The sequence below is a fragment of the Salvelinus sp. IW2-2015 genome, linkage group LG5 (genome assembly GCF_002910315.2).
Source record: "Salvelinus sp. IW2-2015 linkage group LG5, ASM291031v2, whole genome shotgun sequence".
Lineage (NCBI taxonomy): Eukaryota > Metazoa > Chordata > Actinopteri > Salmoniformes > Salmonidae > Salvelinus > Salvelinus sp. IW2-2015.
This window is the reverse complement of record NC_036844.1, coordinates 9,399,591-9,418,925: the sequence shown is the minus strand read 5'-3', so window position 1 is coordinate 9,418,925 and position 19,335 is coordinate 9,399,591. Positions and strand designations below refer to the sequence as shown.

Sequence of the window (19,335 nt, the reverse complement as noted above, 5' to 3'; positions counted from 1 at the left end):
TGTGTGTGTGTGTGTGTGTGTGTGTGTGTGTGTGTGTGTGTGTGTGTGTGTGTGTGTGTGTGTGTGTGTGTGTGTGTGTTTAGACCAGTCTGTTCTCTGACTTGATCCAGGGCTGTTGATGACGTGGACAGACCGAGCATGTTGCAATGCTGGTTGTGAGCTGAATAGCCTTGTTGTGAGTGGCTGTGTGCATGGCTAGATGTCTGACTGTTACTGTCTACGGAGGCACCTGGCTCCATTTCCCTGTTGGTTTGTCTTGTGGTCTGTGGGTGGACCAGTTTGAGAACCACAGGGCTGGAGCAAAGAACTACGAGCACGTACGTTTAAGAAGACACAATGAGCTCGTCTCTGTTCTAAGGTGTGTGTTTGAGAGATCACCTGCTTTGATATTCTTGTCTTCCATGATGCATGGGAGGTACAATTACAGCTGTGTTTGATATGTAAAAGTGGTATGAGTGTGTTACTGTGTTTGATATGTAAAAGTGGTATGAGTGTGTTACTGTGTTTGATATGTAAAAGTGGTATGGTGGAGGGTTAAAGCAATGGGATGACAGGTACAGTTGTGTCCAGAAGGAAGTTACATCATCACTGCTCTGAACCCACACCCCTGACCTTTCACCCTTCTTCCTGATTCCAGTGTTTCGACGGCTGTGGAATCCTTTGCTAAGAAGAGAGACATGTAAGAACCCTGGGTCCCAGCATGTGTGTGTGCGTGCGTGCAGATGTCTATCCACGCGCCTGTGTTGGCTTGAATCTAGAGTGCTAGGTCTTGGGCTGTTTCAGTTATTAGACCAGTCTGATATCTGATATATATATGGTCCCTGGGCTGTTGGTGATGTCAACAGACAGACAGTGCATGGCTAAATGCCTGAGCTGTAGTCTGACAGCTACTCTCTGAAGAAACACCCAGTAGCTCCCTGTAGGTGGACAAGGTTGAGAGCCACAGGGCTGGAGCAGAGACACCTACACAGACACACAGCCCTATGTAAGAGATACACAGACACACAGCCCTTTGTAAGAGACACATTAATCTTTTCTCTGTTCTGAGAGTTCACCAGCTGTGATATTCTTGTGTCTTCCATAAGGCATGGAGTCCCAAGCATTGCAGTACAGAGGCCAGTTCTTCTCTCTCTCTCTCTTTCTCTCTCTCTCTCTCTCCCTCTTTCTTTCTTTATCTATCTCCTCTTCCATGATCTATTCTCATTTTATCAATCCCTCTCGCAATCTTTCCTGCTTTATCACTTCTTCCTCCCTCTTTCTCTCTCTGTTCTCTTAAACTTCTATTCCCTGACCAATTACTTTTTAATTCTTGCTCCCTCCATCTTCCTCTTCTTTCCTCTCTCTGATGGCAGATGGGAGAGGTTGTAGTCAGTTTGTTTATATACAGTACCAGTATGTGACCTGAGTACTGAGTGTGAATGTCTGACACCTCTGACTGTGTCTCCAATATGATCTGCCACCACCTGCAGTCACACAGCAGGAGAGAGAGGACACAGGGACAGGAAATGTCCTCTGAGGACACTGTGTCTGAACTGCTGTGAGCTGACCATGGCTTAGAAGTGTTGCATCTCTGGCTGTGTGGACTCATGTGTGTTCTGTCTCTTGGTATTGTGTTTGTGTGATCGCTGTCTCTCAGTGACACCATGTGTGTTCTGTCTCTTGGTATTGTGTTTGTGTGATCGCTGTCTCTCAGTGACACCATGTGTGTTCTGTCTCTTGGTACTGTGCTTGTGTGATCTTTGTCGCTCAGTGACACTGTGTGTGTTCCCGCTCTTCCTCAGCGACAGTGTGTCTAGTGTTGGTTCTCAATCTCTGGGCACAGAGGATGTTGGAGAGGGCATCCGTCATTGGCTGGGCGTTCCCCGAGGGGGGGCTAGACGGGGCTCTCCCTATGGCAGCAGTACCATCAGCAACCAGTCGGGGCGCCAGTCTGTCACCGACACCATGAGCACTTACAGCTTCCGGTGAGTTGTCAGTTCAGTTTGATTCAGTACAGTTCAACTTCAGTAGGTCAATTCAATAGCAACTGCATAGATACTAAGGCCTATCAAGCATTTAATCAGATCAAGCGTTAACCGGCGATAGCCGACACCCTCATAGCTGATGTTTTGGCGGTGTCAGAGGTGTAACTGCGTTGGAGCTGTCAAATCGGTGAGCAGCTGCTCTTGATCATTGTCAAAAAGCAACGTCCGTCCCACTCATGTTAGAAGTTCAGAAAGAGAAAGTGTAGGTTATACAGAAATAATGACCATGAAACTAAATAATGAGGACTTCCATTATCTTAATTGAGGTGTAGATTACATCTGACATTCCAGTGTTAGAACTTGTAAATAAGGCTGCATGAGATTTCTGTTAATGCGACTTCGTGCAGTCATTGGCAATGTCCACTTTAGGTATAATGCCAGGAGCCGCTTGTGGATTTCACAGCTCTAACGCAGTTTCACCTCCGACACCGCCAAAACAACCACTATGTGGATGTTGGCTAGAGCGCATCTGATTGAATAGAGCCCTAAAACTGTTTTATATTTCCAATATTTGATTATCCTTTCTCTCCCTCTCACCCAGCTCCTGTGTGGACCCAGATGAGGAGGGTTCAGAACCAGGGGGTGTGGTTGGTAATGGGGGTAGTTCACATCTTGGTCGGGCCTCCTCCTCCTCTGCCCTCTCCGAGCTATTAGAGGGGCTTCGTAAGCGGCGAGGGGGAGCAGAGTCCGGGGAGGGGGATGGCAGTACTATTTCTCTCCCTATCTACCAGACCACTGGGGCCTCAACCCTCCGCCGCAGAGCCTCAGCCCTCTCCCTGGGCCCCGAAGACCTCCAGGAGCCCCGCAGCATCCTCAAACCTCCTTCCCCACTGCTGCCCCGAGCCGCCATCCTGCGCAACATAAGCGTACCCCAGGCTTCATCAGCAGCCCCCAGGTACTCGAGCCAAACGCACAGCTCCTCCGACCCCCCCACTATCTCCCGCCTTGTGTCGAGGCACAGATCTGGGGAAGGGTATTACATTTCTGCAGCCACAAAGTGGCCTCCATGAGTCTTAAATGGAAGAATATTGAAACCAACAAGATTCTTGCTAGAGCTGGCTGCCCAGCCAAACGGGGGAGAAGGRCCTTGGTCAGGGAGGGGACCAAGAACCCAATGGTCTCTCTGGCAGTGCTCCAGAGTTCTTCAGTGGAGATGGGAGAATCATCCCTGCAGCACTCCACCAATCAGGCYTTTATGGTAAAGTAGCCAAACGGAAGCCACTCAGTAAAAAGGCACATGACAGCCCGCTTGGAGTTTGCCTAAAGGACTCTGACCATGAGAAACAAGATTCTCTGGTCTGATGAAACCAAGATTGAACTCTTTGACCTGAATGCCAAGCCTCACATCTGGAGAAGGCATGGTGGTGGCAGGAACTAGTCAGGATCGAGGGAGCAAAGTACAGAGATCCTTGATGAAAACTGCTCCAGTGCACTCAGGACCTCAGACTGGGGTGAAGGTTCACCATTCCAACAGTACAAACCTAAGCACACAGCCAAGACTACGCAGGAGTGGCTTTGGGACAAGTCTCTGAATGTCCTTAAGTGGCCCAATCTAATATCTCTGGAGAGAACTGTGCAGCGACGCTCCCCATCCATTCTGACAGAGCTTGAGGATCTGCAGAGAAAACTCCACAAATGCAGGTGTGCCTAGCTTGTAGAGTCATACCCCAGAAGACTCGAGGCTGTAATCTCTTTGAGTAAAGGGTCTGAATACTAAAAATCCAAAACTGTTTTTTGATTTGTAATTATGGGCTATTGTGTGTAGATTCAGGGGGGAACAATTTAGATAGTCAAGGGTCTGACAACACATTGAAGAATTAATCAAAAAATACACACAAGCCAAAGATGGATTGTGTGGTTAATTGAAATGAGCCCACTGAATATAAATTGTTAGATTAGAGAAACTGTTCCACAGCCACCAGTAATTTTTTCTACATTGTATCAAAGTAGCCACCCTTTACCTTGACAGCTTTACCAACAGCCTTGAAGGTGTTCCCACATGCTGAGCACTTATTTTCCTTCAAACCATCTCAATTGGGTTGAGGCCAGGTCAACTGATCATCGAACTATACAACATTAACACCTCTTTACATGACTGAAGGGGAGTTGACGGGTTAAAGGATTTAAGCCTTGACGTGGATCATGTGTGCCATTGAGGGTGAACGGGAAAGACACAATTTAAGGGTCTTTGAACAGGGTACGGTAATAGTTGCCAGGCACGCTGGGTTTCACACTTGTATGAAGAATGGGCCAGCATCCTTCTAGAACRCTTGACACCTTGTAGAGTCTACACCCCTACAAATTAAATCTGTGGGTAAAGGGGGCAGGGTGCAACTCAATATACAGAGTATACCTAACGTTGAGTTGCACCCCGCCCCCTTTACCCACAGATTTAATTTGTAGGGGTGTAGACTCTACAAGGTGTCGCATTCAAAACTGAGCCCTCCAACTTCAGAGCTTTCAAGATAACCGGGGGGATTTAACAGTCAAACTGAGAACTCAGGCCTCTTGCTAGAAGTCTGACTTTCCCACCTGAAGATCACCAGCGTCATGATTTGACATTAGAAGAACATGGTTCGTAGATTACGGGTGATAAACCAATTACATAGTGGTAGTAATCAACATGTACGACAAGGACACAAGACCATTTCTTCCAAACGATTTACTTACAAAGCGCCGACCACATGTACAGGACAAACAGCCTTAGTTTAATCCATGTACTGAACAGGTAGAAAGACACTTTGATTGACAGAACCTTTGTATTGACCAAACAGGACATTTGGATGAGCAGCAGCACCTGAAAAAGACCAAAGAAATGGTTTAACAAAATTTCCATCATACAGTTGAGCTGCTCGAGAACACAGCCAACGTGTCACTTGCCTTGTGGCGAGTGACATTTTGCTTCTTTAAAAAGTCCAATCTTAACTTGCAAACATTTTGGAACTGTATAGTGGACTAATGAAAAACAAATGTAATGAACAAATAAACAAAACATTAAGAATTTCACTGAGTTAGTTCATATAGGGAAATCAATTGAAATAAATTTACCCTGATTTATGGATTTCACATGACTGGGCAGGGGGCCCAGCCATGGGTGGRTCTGGGAGGGCATAGGCCCACCCACTTGGGAGCCAAGCCCAGCCAATTAGTATACGTCCCGCACAAAAGGCCTTATTACAGACAGTTTCATCAACTGTCTRAGTGGCTGGTCTCAGACAATCCTGCAGGTGAAGAAGCTGGATGGGGAGGTCCTGGGCTGGCATGGTTACACATGGTCTGCAGTGGAGGCCATTTTGGCATACTGAAACTCCAAAATGGCATTTGAAGTGGCTTCAGGTAGAGAACTTAACATTAAATTCTGGCAACATCTCTGGTGACATTCTTGCAGTCAGCATGCCAATTGCACATTCYCTCAACTTGAGGCATCTGTGGCATTGTGTTATGCAACAGAGCTGCACATTTTAGTTACCTTTTGTCATTGTCCCCAGCACAAAGTGCACCTGTGTAACAATCCTGCTGTTTAATCAGTTTCTTGATGTACCACACCTGTCAGGTGGATGGATCATCTTGGCAAAGGAGAAACGCTCACTAAAAAGGCCGTAAAATAGAGGGCATCTTTGTAGCCATGGAAAACTTCTGGGATCTTTCATTTCCGCTCACAACCTGAGACCAACACTTTCTATGTTGCATTTATATTTTGTCCAGTATAGTGGAGTGGATTTTATATATGCCATTTAGCAGMCACTTTAGCCAAAGTGAGTCACGCGTGCAAACATTTGACGTACGGGTGGTCCTAGGAATGGAATCCACAGTCCTGGTGTTGCAAGCACCATGCTCTACCAACAGATACAGAGGCCCACTCAGGGATTACCATTACACCCTGAGGCAGTCACCAGGTAGCCACTTACCTGGGATTACTTTCCCCTGCCTTTTCCTCTCCCCTTTCCCTGAAAAAAAGCATAGAAACCACCATTTTAAAACCAGGCCAGTCGTGATTCTAACAGGAAAGATTACGTGCACTATATAGGGAATAGGGTACCATTTGGGACAAAGCTGGAGTCTCAGATTGAACAGGAAAGTAAATACAGCAACGTATTAATATTAAAGGCAGAGTAAATATTAAAGCACCTTTTTGGGAGGGTTCTCGTCGTCAGACACGGGTCTGGAAGGAGAGAGCATCAATTATGGCTTTGGCAACCAGATACAGCAACAATTACATTTCTGTAAAGCACTTCCAGGAAATGAATTCATAAATGCGTCATAGAAGCATTGATTAACACGACTTACTCATCTGCTGCCTCTGGCTTCTTTTTCTGGAGAGGGGGAACAACATTAGCCTGATCCCAGATCGGTTTGTGCATACCATCTCGTTGTCAAGCCAAGTTTGAGTAAGAACACATGCTATAAGTATGTGTATTGCTGTGCCAAGTGTCCAAGTGAAAATAGTAACGATAAATCATTCCACCAAAAATATGAGCTAGAATTTCAGATATAAAAACAGATACCTTGCCTGCAGCATTTACGCTTTTGGCTAGTGCTTTCTTAGGCTTCACAGGAGACTCCTCAATGTCTTCCTCCTCATCCTCCATCTCCTCATCACCACTCTCCATGCCTGAGAAGTCATCCTCCACTGGAAAGCAACAAGTTATAGATGACAGCTGCCAGTTTGAAAGCCCTGTAGTGGGATGTCCAAACCTCTAGAACTACCCCCTTGGCTAAACTATTTCATCACCCGATTCCACAGTAATAAACCAGCTACTCCTCAAGACCTTGACAAGCTGAACCAGAAGTCAGTAAGCCCTTCATTTTCACACTCAAACCCCTCATTTTGGGCATCCCTGGTCATCCCTACTCACGTGCAATGTGTTCCCCACAGATGTACACAGGTCCAGCACCACTCTTCAGCCTGAAGGTGACAGGAGGGTGGAGTTCAAGCCCAGAGAGATTGACCTAGAGATATGAACACAGACAATAACTGGTCTAATTCAAACTGTTAGACCCAGGCACCCAGCTAGGATAGGCCTGTAACCCCTGGTGATTACTCCCATTATCAGATTTAAGTTCACCTTGTAGGTGTAGGTCATTGGGAAGAAGTTCAACTTCCCAATAGAAATCCAGGTTTATCAATTTAAAAAAATTAACTGCAATCCAATCGATTTATTCCTAAAACAATTTGGGCTGCCACAAAAAAAAAAATGGGACTACATCTTACCATGGGCATGCCGTTGGCATGCAGGGTCGCCACGGCTACACCTTTACCATTAGCCGGTTCTCCAGTAATCAACTCCACAATGTTGAACTCTTCTTTGGCGCCTGCGCCCAGACACATCTGCCAGGGACAAGTCAGTCATTTGCAAATGCACCACTGAATTTATTTAAAATTGCATTGATTGCAGTCTTGCTACCCGTAGTAACATATCAAGTGTTTCAAACATGCTGGGCTACTATACACCACCCGAAACCCTAAAATCAGTTCACGTGTTTGTACAGCACTTGATTGTAAAATGTAATGCGCCAAGATGAGTAATGACTTACAGTTCTCAGGGCGAGTTGGTGTTGGTAGTTTGTATCATCCGTTTTGAATGTTTCCTGCATCTTTGAGTCGCTGAGTTCACAACCTACAAACAGAATAAAATAAAACCTAACCGATTCCGTCACAGCTACATTTAATGGGCACTCCAGGAACAATTTCTAGCTAAATACCTACCCCATAACATCGACAGTGGTTTTTCCTGTTTGTGCATTTTTACAAACTTGAAAAACTTYACCTGGGAAAAACAAATACTCGTGAGTCACACACACGGAGACCTAACACATTAAATKTGCAGAAGTTTGTCAAACGCCTATATTTATTTTGCTGACTAAACGACGTTCCTGGTGGTTATCAGAAACGTCCTTCACCATTGAGGAGAGTTCAGTCAGCTAATACTTAGTAAGACCCAAGGAATCTCGCAATCAAAGCCTCAAWCATAACGTCGCATGAACATGCTTACGGAAGGCGCTGCACTTCAGACTGGTCCTGGACAGATAGAGAASGAGAGAAACGCATCTTCGGAAATTGACGATTATAAAGATGATGAGTTGACAGGTGACGCTAATAAAGCATTAAGCGCCAAAGCTAATTGGCCCGTTTACCCTGGGTGACGCACCCTAGAACAGAGGCACTGTTTGAATCCCAATCCACCGCCTNACCCTAGAACAGAGGCACTGTTTGAATCCCAATCCACCGCCTAGCCTCTACCGTGACTTCCAGAGAACACATAACCTTCGGAACACTCTTGCTTGAAGGCACCCTCTCCATTCTTTTGTGTGAAATTGCTCATCGGGTGCCCAGTAGAGCGGTCTCGGGCTAAGACTGCATGGAGTGGAGAGCATGTTCTCGAAAATGGCAATGGAAAGTTTTTTTTTAAACAAGGCATCCTAGTAATAGCGGTGTGAAGTCTGAACGAGTATGATGAAGATGATGCCAGCAATGGAGGGAGGAAGAGTGAGGGGAATACTGGATGGACTGCTGTTGATAAGCTAGAGTTGAAGTTAGGAAGAAGACTTCTAGTGAGCCTGCTGCTCAGCGCGATCATTCATCTCAGGAACCTGTAAATAGCTTGAGGATGATGAGGAGAGTAACCCCACAAAAAAAAAGAAGAGGATAAGGAGAGTGAAGCAAACAGATGATGAGTTTGAATCCGGTGAAGCTAGCAACAGCGAGGGAGACTGTATGTCGATGAAGATCAGTGTCAAGTGCAAACAGAATGAGCTGCACTCCAGACCGAGTGCTGGAGGTGATATGGAAGAGAATGGCGATGGATTACCTGAGGTGGCAGATGTGGTGTTGAGCTTGGAACCCGATGGTCGTTCATCTGGTCCGGTAGGAGTGAGGTTTTTGGATAAAGTGGACCCTTCCTTTTAGCTGACCCACATGTGGTTTCAGGTTGAGGGGAAAGGGAGTTGGCTTCTGGTGAATCGGTGAAGGTAACCCGAAGTGGATTTTTTGTGTTTCTCCCACCGAGAGGGAGCGGCGCTCCGCGCCATGTGAATGGAGACAAGGCCTGTTACTTGCTTTGCTCTCAAGAACAGGGTGCCATTGAAAGGAATGATTACTGGGGTAGCGGTAAGGGTGGAGGTGGATCAACTGAAGTTGAAGATTCCCAGTGTCTTTGACGGTCACCGTTTGGTGCGACGCAGACCTGGTGCTGAAACAGAAACTCTCTGTCCTGTTGAGTTTCGATGTTAAGTCGTTGCCCAACAAARTCATGTTAGGATATATCAGTTATCCCATCAGAGCTTGAGTGACGAATCCACTACGGTGTGTCAGGTGCCAAGTTTATAGTCATGTTGCAGCAGTGTGTAGGAGGGAGAATCCTAGATGTGAGAAGTGTGCAGGAGGGCATGAGACAAGGGAATGTGTAGTAACGGTGAAACAAGTGGTATGTGTTAACTGTAGGGGTGCCCATGTTGCTGGGGATCAGAAGTGTCCGGTGCGAGAGAAGCAGGAGGAGGTCGCCAGGGTCAGAGTTGTACCGAAGGTGTAGCGTGCTGAGGCAGTGAAGAAAGTAGAGGAAATGGGACARGGGTGAGGGATCCTAAGAGGCTGCCGGTGAGTAGTAGACCTTTACCAGCACGCCGTCATTAATGGCTGATCCCTGGCCGTGACCCCACTCTCCGAGGGTGTCTCACACACTTGTACGTGTGAAACAGGACAAATATAATTTGCTGTCCCCAGTCCACCTGGYCGTGCTGCTGCTCCAGTTTCAACTGTTCTGCCTGCGGCTATGGAACCCTGACCTGATCACTGGACGTGCTACCTGTCCCAGACCTGCTGTTTTCAACTCTCTAGAGACCGCARGAGCGGTAGAGATACTCTTAATGATCGGCTATGAAAAGCCAACTGACATTTACTCCTGAGGTGCTGACTTGCTKCACCCTCGACAACTACTGTGATTATTATTATTTGACCATGCTGGTCATTTATGAACATTTGAACATCTTGGCCAYGTTCTGTTATAATCTCCACCTGGCACAGCCAGAAGAGGACTGGCCACCCCTCATAGCCTGGTTCCTCTCTAGGTTTCTTCCTAGGTTTTGGCCTTTCTAGGGAGTTTTTCCTAGCCACCATGCTTCTACACCTGCATTGCTTGCTGTTTGGGGTTTTAGGCTGGGTTTCTGTACAGCACTTTGAGAKATCAGCTGATGTAAGAAGGGCTATATAAATRCATTTRATTTGATATAAGCACCCCCCTATTTGACCTTTGATGGGCCTACAAATGAAATGGGCTTCAAAGTAAGGTTGGTTTCTTAGCGTTCATTGCAATCACAGAAAATACATGTTGTGGTGGCAGATGCAGAGGAACCATCGGSCTGGTGTAGGATCAGATGGGGGTTAATAAGTGTAGGGTTAGTTGGCAGGGTCATTGTTTTTTTCTCTTTTTCCAATTTTGTATCACACAGCATAATGGATTTATACTCCAGTCCAGTTGATGACGGTAATGCAACATTAATATTGGATGCCAACTGCCGTTAAACACCACTGAAGAAGAAGACCGTGCCTTATGGGATTCCACTTCGTTGTGAAGCCAGCAGCGTTGCAGGCTCAGTTGAAGTGCCTGCCGGGAGGGGCTAACACCTTCRATCATTTCCACTCCCTCAGCTTGGAGACGCTTGGCGGAGGCGTGCGTGAACACGCAAATGGAGGGMCGAGGATATGGGGTTCAGACACATTTGTTGTTGGATTCGTGCATAGAGATAGACAGAGGACTCATCTTTGTATCTGTTTCAWTAAAGTGTCAGTGACAGCGTTGGAATCGAGGCCATCTCAATTTTGAAGTAGGACATTTTCTCCTTCACAATTGGCTGATCCTTCCTGATGACCTGGTTGGACACGACTCCAACAGGGTCACCAGGAGGGATCAGCAAATGAAGTTGGACGTCCCGCCCAGTTGACTACTTTAAAATGGTGGAAGCCCTCAGTGGCGCTGCCCATGCTAATACAGACTTTTGACCACTAGAGGCCTCTATCATTCTCTATGGATTCATGCCGCTTGTGTTCCAGGTTTCTTTTAGGGAAAATCCCGTTGGAAAATCCTATCCACTGTGTGGTGAGTTGGCTAGTACAGTAGCAGTCTCTCTAGTCGAGACAGACAGGTTGCCTCCCACAATGCCCCTATGTAGTTGCTACCCTAGGTCTGGGATTTCCGAGACTAGTAACAGTAGTAGTGAGTGACTATGTTTAGGCTACTGTGTAAGCGTATACAGTGTTGTAGTGTGTGACTGTGTAACCTTAGTGTGTGTGGCGTAATGAGGGATGTCTTTTAACGGTGATGTTGTTGAAAACACATAAAGCAAGCAGTTTGTTGTTGTGTGAGAGCCTCAGTTCTTCAATTCTCATTCTCTACAGTATATGTGTGTGTGTGTGTGTGTGTGTTTGTGTTCTGCAGACAGCCGTGGGATGTATATTTAATGCAGCTCTGTGGGCTCGGATCTCTGCAGTCAGTGGAGAACAGAGTGGAGAAAACATGAGCTGAGTGTTTGGGCACCGCACCCCTAAGGGGAACCCACACAGACTCACTAACACACACACACACACACACACACACACTTTCACTCGCACACACACAAATTCTCATATAAGCAGACACACACACTTGCTCCTAGACAGGCCATCAAAGAGTACCGCTTTGGGAAGAGAGAAGAGAGAAAGATGAACGGATGAGAGAGAGAGAGAGATGCATCCATTTAATGAAAGAGAGAAAGAGTAGACCATTGAAAGAGTTGGCCATAAGTGTATTTGACACAAACTTCAACATTGTAACACAACACCCATTTCTCTTTAACTAAGCCTACTCAAACAGCTGCACATTCTCTATGCCAGATGAATACAAGACCTCGTCCTCTGATTGCAATGCTGGCTCATATTTCTCCCATAACATTCAGACATAAATACAGGCCTTCAGTAATGAGCCATCCAGTCGGATTTCATATGAAATATAAATTGCAGGATAATGTGGAATAATTCAGATGATTATGGAGCTGATTGCGTCCCTGATGGCTTCTAGCTTGACCGGTGGATTTGACCACTTTAACGGCAGCGWCATATCGACTGAATACTAATGAAACTGACGAGAGACTGTGGGTGTTTGTGAGACAGAGAGTGGTTTGAGGGATCGACTGGATGAGGAAATAAAAACTAGCTGAGGACGAAATCCCCGATGTTGATCTGAGATACAGAGCCATAGAATTACCGTAGGCGTAATAACAAAAGCACAGGTCCCCCATCCACAGATGTGTGTGCATTGACCTTGTAGAAGACTCATTCGAATCAAGCCTTTGGAGAAAAAGTGGACCGTGGGAGACATGCAGGCTTGTTGGTGTACGGTAAGTCAACAGGCACGTAGTGAGTCCCAGCGCTAGTTCCTGTTGATGGTGTAACACAGGAAAACTAAAYGTGGTCTCCGTGGCGATAGAAACCTTCTGAGAGGAGTTGAAGAGATCTACACCAAGCTGCCATTGCCACACGGCTACTCCATATGCACGGCACACACACACGGGGTACTACACACACACACACACACAGTGCTACACACGCACACAGTGCCACACATATTGCACACACACACTTAGCCCCCTCATTCGACAGTGCACGGCTGAGTGTGTGTGGGATGGAAAGGAGATTCCTCACTGGCTTCAGGGACAGCCATGACAATGAGAGAGAGGGAGAGAGGAAGGAAACGGAGAAGGAGAGATGCATATTGATCTTGTGCTGTTCAATGGCTAACACTGTTTGCCATGTTGTGTGTGTCTCAGTGCCCAGAGGACAAGAAGCGAGGAGTTCAATGAATCAATACAACTACTAGTGGATGACCTACACTATCACCCACTGCATATGTGTGTGTGTGTGTGTGTGTGGTGTGAGTTAGCTTATGTGAGCTTAACTGTTGAAAGTGACCTTTCTGACACACACACCACATAAATGCTAGAATACTACAGTGTGAGTGTGAGATGGTAAGACTGCGGGTCTGTGATAATCATTGAGCTCGTCTCACTGCAGAGGCTTATCCCCCCCCCTCTCTTCTGCGTACACACACACAAACACACACGTGCCGCATAAGCACATCTCTCCCCTCTGATGCCTTCCCCCTCACTATCCGAGGAGAGGGTGAGAGGGGAGAGAGCGAGAGAAAGGGAGGGATAGGGAAAGTGGMGAGAGCGAGGGTGTGGTGGTGGGGAGAAGCCAGGAGGCGAGTACTGAGAGATCTCCCAGTAATACATCTCTCCATCCTCCGTACCTCTATGTGTTGTCTCTTCCTTTGTTATCGGGGATGGGGAGAACACTGTGCTATTGCTTATCGTCTTAGATGTGTTACCATTAGAGAGCGAACAGAAGCACTGAAGCTTTACTGTGTTTCTATCGTACACATCTGTGTGATCTGAACACCACTGGTTCCTGTGGCCTGATAGTGTTGTGTGTTTCAGCACCATGGACAGCAGCCTATATGCTGTTTGACTCTCTCATTCTCTCTTCATTTTGATCCATCTGTACGGTAAAACGGGATCCATTTCTGAAACGCACGTCTCTCCCTGAAGTGTTGCACTCGTACACTCCCTCCTCAAGGATTGATAAGCGTTGTGTTTGTGTCGACGGAGGGACTATCATGCGTTTTACACACCAATCCTACGCTTTTGACTCCCTTAGAAGGAGGCAACGGGTGTACACTTCAGGGAGAAGGAAGAGAATGCTAATTGGGTCTGGGTAAAAGGTGGAGAGGAGGATGTCTTAGTGTTGCTGCTGTGGTGATTAGTATGTAAATCCTACCAGCCCTGTTACTGTGTAGGACATGACAGGCTCAGTGCCGGGTCTCTGTGGTGTGTGTGTCTGTGTGTGTGTGAGTAAGAGAGAGAGATTGGTGGGGGGAGGGGACAATAATGTAGTCAAGTCACTAAACCTCCAGTCCGAATCAAGTCCCTAGCATTCAAGTCTGAGTCCTTTGTGCTCGAGTCACGAGTCCCTTGTTAGTGCTCAAAGCTACATTTTGCAATGTAGAAAGCTGAATAACTTGGTAAGGTAAGGCTAGCAGCTATCTGACATTTGCTTTTCTATATATCATGTTGAATAATAACAAGGGAGAGAGACTTTCTGACAACAAAGTCACGACTGGTCGAGTCTGAGTCAAGTCCGAGTCCTGGACCTGGCTATTACGTAACACTCACCGTCCCACTCTGTTGCTTAGTGTGTGTGTGTGTGTGTGTGTGTGTGTGTGTGTGTGTGTGTGTGCACATGCAGTGATGCGCACTACAGAGCACAATCCTTTCAAGCCTAGACAGCTCCTCAGACCACCACTGACTCTCTCTCTCTCTCTGTCACACACACACACAAGCACTGCGTGTGATAGTTGGGGAGATTGGGGACTATGAAAGGGACAGATGGAGAGGGCCAGCTGCTGTGGTCCTTAATGAGGCATCTAGTTGCATAACTCAATCCTAAACCCCAACACTTTCTATTTACACTACATTACCAAAAGTATGTGGACACCTGCTCGTCGAACATCTCATTCCAAAATCATAGGCATTAATATGGAGTTGGTCCCCCCTTTGCTGCTATAACAGYCTCYRCYYTTCTGGGAAGGCTTTCCACTAGATGTTGGAACATTGCTGYGRGGACTTGCTTCCRTTCRGCCACAAGAGCRTTAGTGAGGTTGGGCACTGATGTTGGGSGATTAGGCCTGGCTCACAGTCAGCGTTCCAATTCATCCCGAAAGGTTAGTGGTTTGAATCCCAGAGCCGACTAGATGAAAGATCTGTCCATGTGCCCTTAAGCAAGGCACTTAACCCTAATTGCTCCTGTAAATTGCTCTGATAAGAGTGTCTGCTAAATTACTAAAATGTCAAATGTATCTATCTCTTGCTCTAAACCCCGAAAATATCTATCTCTCTATCTTATCCCCAACACTTTCTATCTCTCTCTAAACCTGACACTTTCTATCTCTCTCTAAACCCCAACACTTTCTATCTCTCTCTAAACCTGACACTTTCTATCTCTCTCTGAACCCCARCACTTTCTATCTCTCTCTCTAAACCCAATACGTTCTATCTGTCTATCTTATCCCGAACAGTTTCTATCTCTCTCTAAACCTTGACACTTTCTATCTATCTATCAAGTCATGTTCTCTATTCATTCTCTATCCATTTTAAGTGTAACACAGAGAGACTTTCTTTCTGCACTCTCTTTTCTGTGTTTCTCTGCTCCTCTTTTGCCCTCTGTCCTTTCAGATGTACAACAGGGCACCGCCATGGATACTGGCATTTGCTAGGTGAATACCAAGGGGTAGAGAGCTCTGTTGGCACACACACACACACACACACTCACACTCACACACAATRTGTAACGACAATCAGCAGTTTTAATTCCTAATTATTGACAAAGGCAGGTACGTTGTCTGCGGTAGACTAAATCCCTTTCAAGTATGAAAAGACAGTAAATGAACATTTACCCAGAATATTTTAAGCTTTCTCTCAATTTTATAGCAGCTCCAGCACTACTTCTGTTTGGTGTTTGAAGCCAGGACATACTGTATCTTTTAATGTATTGATCTGTCCTTACAGGCTCTGTGTGTGCGTGCGTGTGTGTGTGTGTGTAAAACGTATGTGCACGTGTGTGTGCGCGCGGTGTGAGAGATCGAGAGGCATGCAGTTTGGCACAGCATAGCGGGAGGAGAGAGAGAGAGATCAGGACAGAAAGAGCAGAAGAGACGTGGCACATTGCGAGGTTCAGGCGAAGGGAGGCAAGACATGCGGACCGCAGAGAAATCACCACCACCACACTGTGCGCTGACAGAGGGGTAGAAAAACAAGCGGCACCTCACATCTAGAAGATCGCTGTGCAGACCGACTGTCGAACACCAACCTATTCTCCGCGCGCATTCCGTTAGCAGGTCTATCTGGGCAGACCGGCTCTGTCTGGCTGTGTGAAGCCATGCCACCGGGCCATTACCGAATCGGTGCTCTGTCAGCGCTACTCTGTCTCTGTGTGATTTGGACCGGGTTCGCGCGGAAACACAAGGTAATGATGCTGGGTTTAACTTTCTGGCCATGGGTGTGTGTGTGGTGTGTGTGTGTGTGTGTGTGTGTGTGTGTGTGTGTGTGTGTGTGTGTGTGTGTGTGTGTGTGTGTGTGTGTGTGTGTGTGTGTGTGTGTGTGTGTGTGTGTGTGTGTGTGTGTGTGTGTGTGTGTGTGTGTGTGTGTGTTATCTCTGTGCTAACCCATTTGATGGATTTGTTTGAGGTTCCCCTTGGCTCCTATCCAGCATGAATGACTATCACAACTTGCTTTGTCTGTGTCTAAATAGCGTAGCTACTAGAATTCTAGCCCATTACAGTTAGAATCATGATACAAATCTTAATTTTAATCCTAATAGGCTATTCTAATTGATTTGTTTGAGCACTTTCAATTACGTTGGATAATGGAGGCTCCTCAGAGGAAGAAGGAGAGGAACATGCTACTCAGTGAATTTCCTAAAAAAAAAAAAAAACATGATAAACTGTATCCTTTTTAGACAAAACATGTCACCAAATATCTGATTAAAAACACTGTTTTGCAATGAAGGTCGTCGGTAGCCTCAACAGCACCTCTGCAGTAGCACCATGGTGTAGCCGGAGGACAGGTATTTTCCATCCTCCTCTGGGTACATTGACTTCAATACAAACCTATTAGGCTCATGGTTCTCACCCCTTACATAGACTTACACAGATTTATGGAGAAGAAAACCTTGGCAGCAGTGCCGCTTACTGACAACAGCCGCAGAAAACAACTTAACAACTTTTTTGATAGATTTGAACAAATGGGCCGGCCTCCTGTATATGACTTACCCTAACAAATGACAGTCCCATAATTATCTTAGACCCTTCGGTCTTCTTTAAACTCTATCCTTGGAAGCAACATGCTGTGGTGATCTAAGCTGGCAGATTATTAGGGCGTGTAAATGGCCGTGACATATACAGAAGACTTTTTCAAGTGTTACTGGACAGCTGCAGAATCCCCGAAATCTGGAAAACTGCAACTATGTGCCCCTTCCCAAAGTGAATAATCCCAAATCCCTGAATGACTATCGTCCCATCTCCTTGACCTCGGTGATAATCAAATATTTGGATTGCGTTGTCCTGGGACACCTTCTCCTGCTAACGGAGAGTCCACCTGTGGTAAATTCAATTGATTGGACATGATTTGGATAGGCACACACCTGTCTATATAAGGTCCCACAGTTGACAGTGCATGTCAGAGCAAAAACCAAGCCATAAGGCGAAGGAATTGTCCATAGAGCTCCGAGACAGGATTGTGTCGAGGCACAGATCTGGAGAAGGGTACCAAAAAATGTCTGCATTGAAAGTCCCCAAGAACACAGTGGACTCCATCATTCGTAAACAGAAGAAGTTTGGAAGCACCAAGACTCTTCCTAGAGCTGGCCGCCAAACTGAGCAATCGGGGAGAATGGCCTTGGTAAGGGAGTTGTTCCAAAACCTGATGCGTCACTCTGACAGAGCTGCAGTGTTCCTCCGTGGAGATGGGAGAACCTTCCCGAAGGACAACTATCTATGCAGCACTCCACCAATCAGGCCTTTATGGTAGAGTGGCCAGACGGAAGCCACTCCTCAGTAAAAKGCACATTACAGCCTGCTTGAAGTTTGCCAAAAGGCACCTAAAGGACTCTCAGACCATTAGAAACAAGATTCTCTGGTCTCTCTGATTCGCTGTGGAACACTATCTACCTAGAGTTTTCATCTGTATTTTTCGTAGCTGTCTACATACCACCACAGACTGATGCTGGCACTAAGTCCGCACTCAATGAGCTGTATTCTGCCATAAGCAAACAGTAAAACGCTCATCCAGAGGCGGCGCTCCTAGTGGCCGGGGACTTTAATGCAGGGAAACTTAAATCTGCTTTACCTAATTTCTATCAGCATGTTAAATGTGCAACCAGAGGAAAAATAACTYTGGACCATCTTTACTCCACACCGAGACGCATACAAAGCTCTCCCTCGCCTTCCATTTGGCAAATCTGACCATAATTCTATCCTCCTGATTCCTACTCACAAGCTAAAATTAAAGCAGGAAGCACCAGTGACTCGGTCTATWAAAAAGTGGTCAGATGAAGCAGATACTAAACTACAGGACTGTTTTGCTAGCACAAACTGGAATATGTTAAGGGATTCTTCCGATGGCATTGAGGAGTACACCACATCAGTCACTGGCTTTATCAATAAGTGCATCGAGGACGTCATCCCCACAGTGACTGTACGTACATACCCCAACCAGAAGCCATGGATTCGTACTGAGCTAAAGGGTAGAGCTGCCGCTTTCAAGGAGCGGGACTCTAACCCGGAAGCTAATAAGAAATCCCGCTATGCCCTCCAAAGAAACATCAAACAGGCTAAGTGTCAATACAGGACTAAGATCGAATCGTTACTACACTGGCTCCGACGCTCGTCGGATGTGGCAGGGCTCGCAAACTATTACAGACTACAAAGGGAAGCACAGCTAAGAGCTGCCCAGTGACACGAGCCTACCAGACGAGCTAAATAACTTTGAGGCAAGTAACACTGAATTGTGCATGAGAACATCAGCTGTTCCGGACGACTGTGTGATCACGCTCTCTGCAGCCGATATGAGTAAGACCTATAAACAGGTCAACATTCACAAGGCCGCAGGGCCAGATGGATTACCAGGACGTGTACTCCGAGCATGTGCTGACCAACTGGCAAGTGTCTTCACTGACATTTTCAACCTCTCCCTGTCCGAGTCTGTAATACCAACATGTTTTTAGTAGACCACCATAGTGTGCCCAAGAACACTAAGGTAACCTGCATAAATGACTACCGACCCCTAGCACTCACGTCTGTAGCCATGAAGTGCTTTGAAAGGATGGTCATGGCTCACATCAACACCATTATCCCAGAAACCCTAGACTCACTCCAATTTGCATACCGCATCAACAGATCCACAGATGATGCAATCTTTATTGCACTCCACACTGCACTTTCACACCTGGACAAAAGGAATACCTACGTCAGAATGCTATTCATTGACTACAGCTCAGCGTTCAACACCATAGTGCCCTCAAATCTCTTCACTAAGCTAAGGAYCCTGGGACTAAACACCTCCCTCTGCAACTGGATCCTGGACTACCTGACGGGAAGCCCCCAGGTGGTAAGGGTAGGTAACAACACATCAGCCATGCTGATCCTCAACACGGGGGCCCCTCAGGGGTGCGTSCTCAGTCCCCTCCTGTACTCCCTGTTCACTCATGACTGCCCGGCCAGGCACAACT

General features: G+C 46.5%; 2 protein-coding genes and 1 pseudogene across 2 annotated transcripts in view; 2 read left to right on the top strand and 1 right to left on the bottom strand.

Annotated features, from left to right (window-relative positions):
* LOC112067833 (unconventional myosin-XVIIIb-like) overlaps positions 1-5,027 on the top strand; it is a 33,292-nt pseudogene extending 28,265 nt beyond the window's left edge.
* LOC111963872 (nucleoplasmin) lies at positions 4,669-8,114 on the bottom strand. Its single transcript, XM_023987434.2, has 10 exons — positions 8,018-8,114; positions 7,732-7,792; positions 7,560-7,642; positions 7,237-7,353; positions 6,881-6,974; positions 6,530-6,654; positions 6,312-6,337; positions 6,153-6,186; positions 5,933-5,971; positions 4,669-4,821 (listed from the first exon to the last, which is right to left on the bottom strand). Exons 2-9 carry the CDS (start codon positions 7,766-7,768, stop codon positions 5,939-5,941), a joined length of 549 nt encoding a protein of 182 aa, XP_023843202.1. The 5' UTR covers positions 7,769-7,792; positions 8,018-8,114; the 3' UTR covers positions 4,669-4,821; positions 5,933-5,938.
* A 631-nt stretch (positions 8,115-8,745) lies between these two features.
* The window catches only part of LOC111964480 (seizure 6-like protein), a 68,871-nt gene continuing 58,281 nt past the window's right edge, over positions 8,746-19,335 (top strand). Inside the window, exons 1-3 of the mRNA XM_070443762.1 lie at positions 8,746-8,889; positions 15,285-15,325; positions 15,986-16,074. Of these exons, the coding sequence (XP_070299863.1) occupies positions 8,746-8,889; positions 15,285-15,325; positions 15,986-16,074 (274 nt within the window). The remainder of the gene's footprint in view (positions 8,890-15,284; positions 15,326-15,985; positions 16,075-19,335) is intronic.

Bases quoted from the DNA above. Each gene is read 5' to 3' on its own strand.
- LOC111963872 (XM_023987434.2), bottom strand. From the start codon at position 7,768: ATGCACAAACAGGAAAAACCACTGTCGATGTTATGGG. The intron at 7,643-7,731 runs GTAGGTATTTAG...TTCTGTTTGTAG, and splicing joins ACCACTGTCGATGTTATGGG to GTTGTGAACTCAGCGACTCA. The intron at 7,354-7,559 runs GTAAGTCATTAC...TGTCCCTGGCAG, and splicing joins ACCAACTCGCCCTGAGAACT to ATGTGTCTGGGCGCAGGCGC.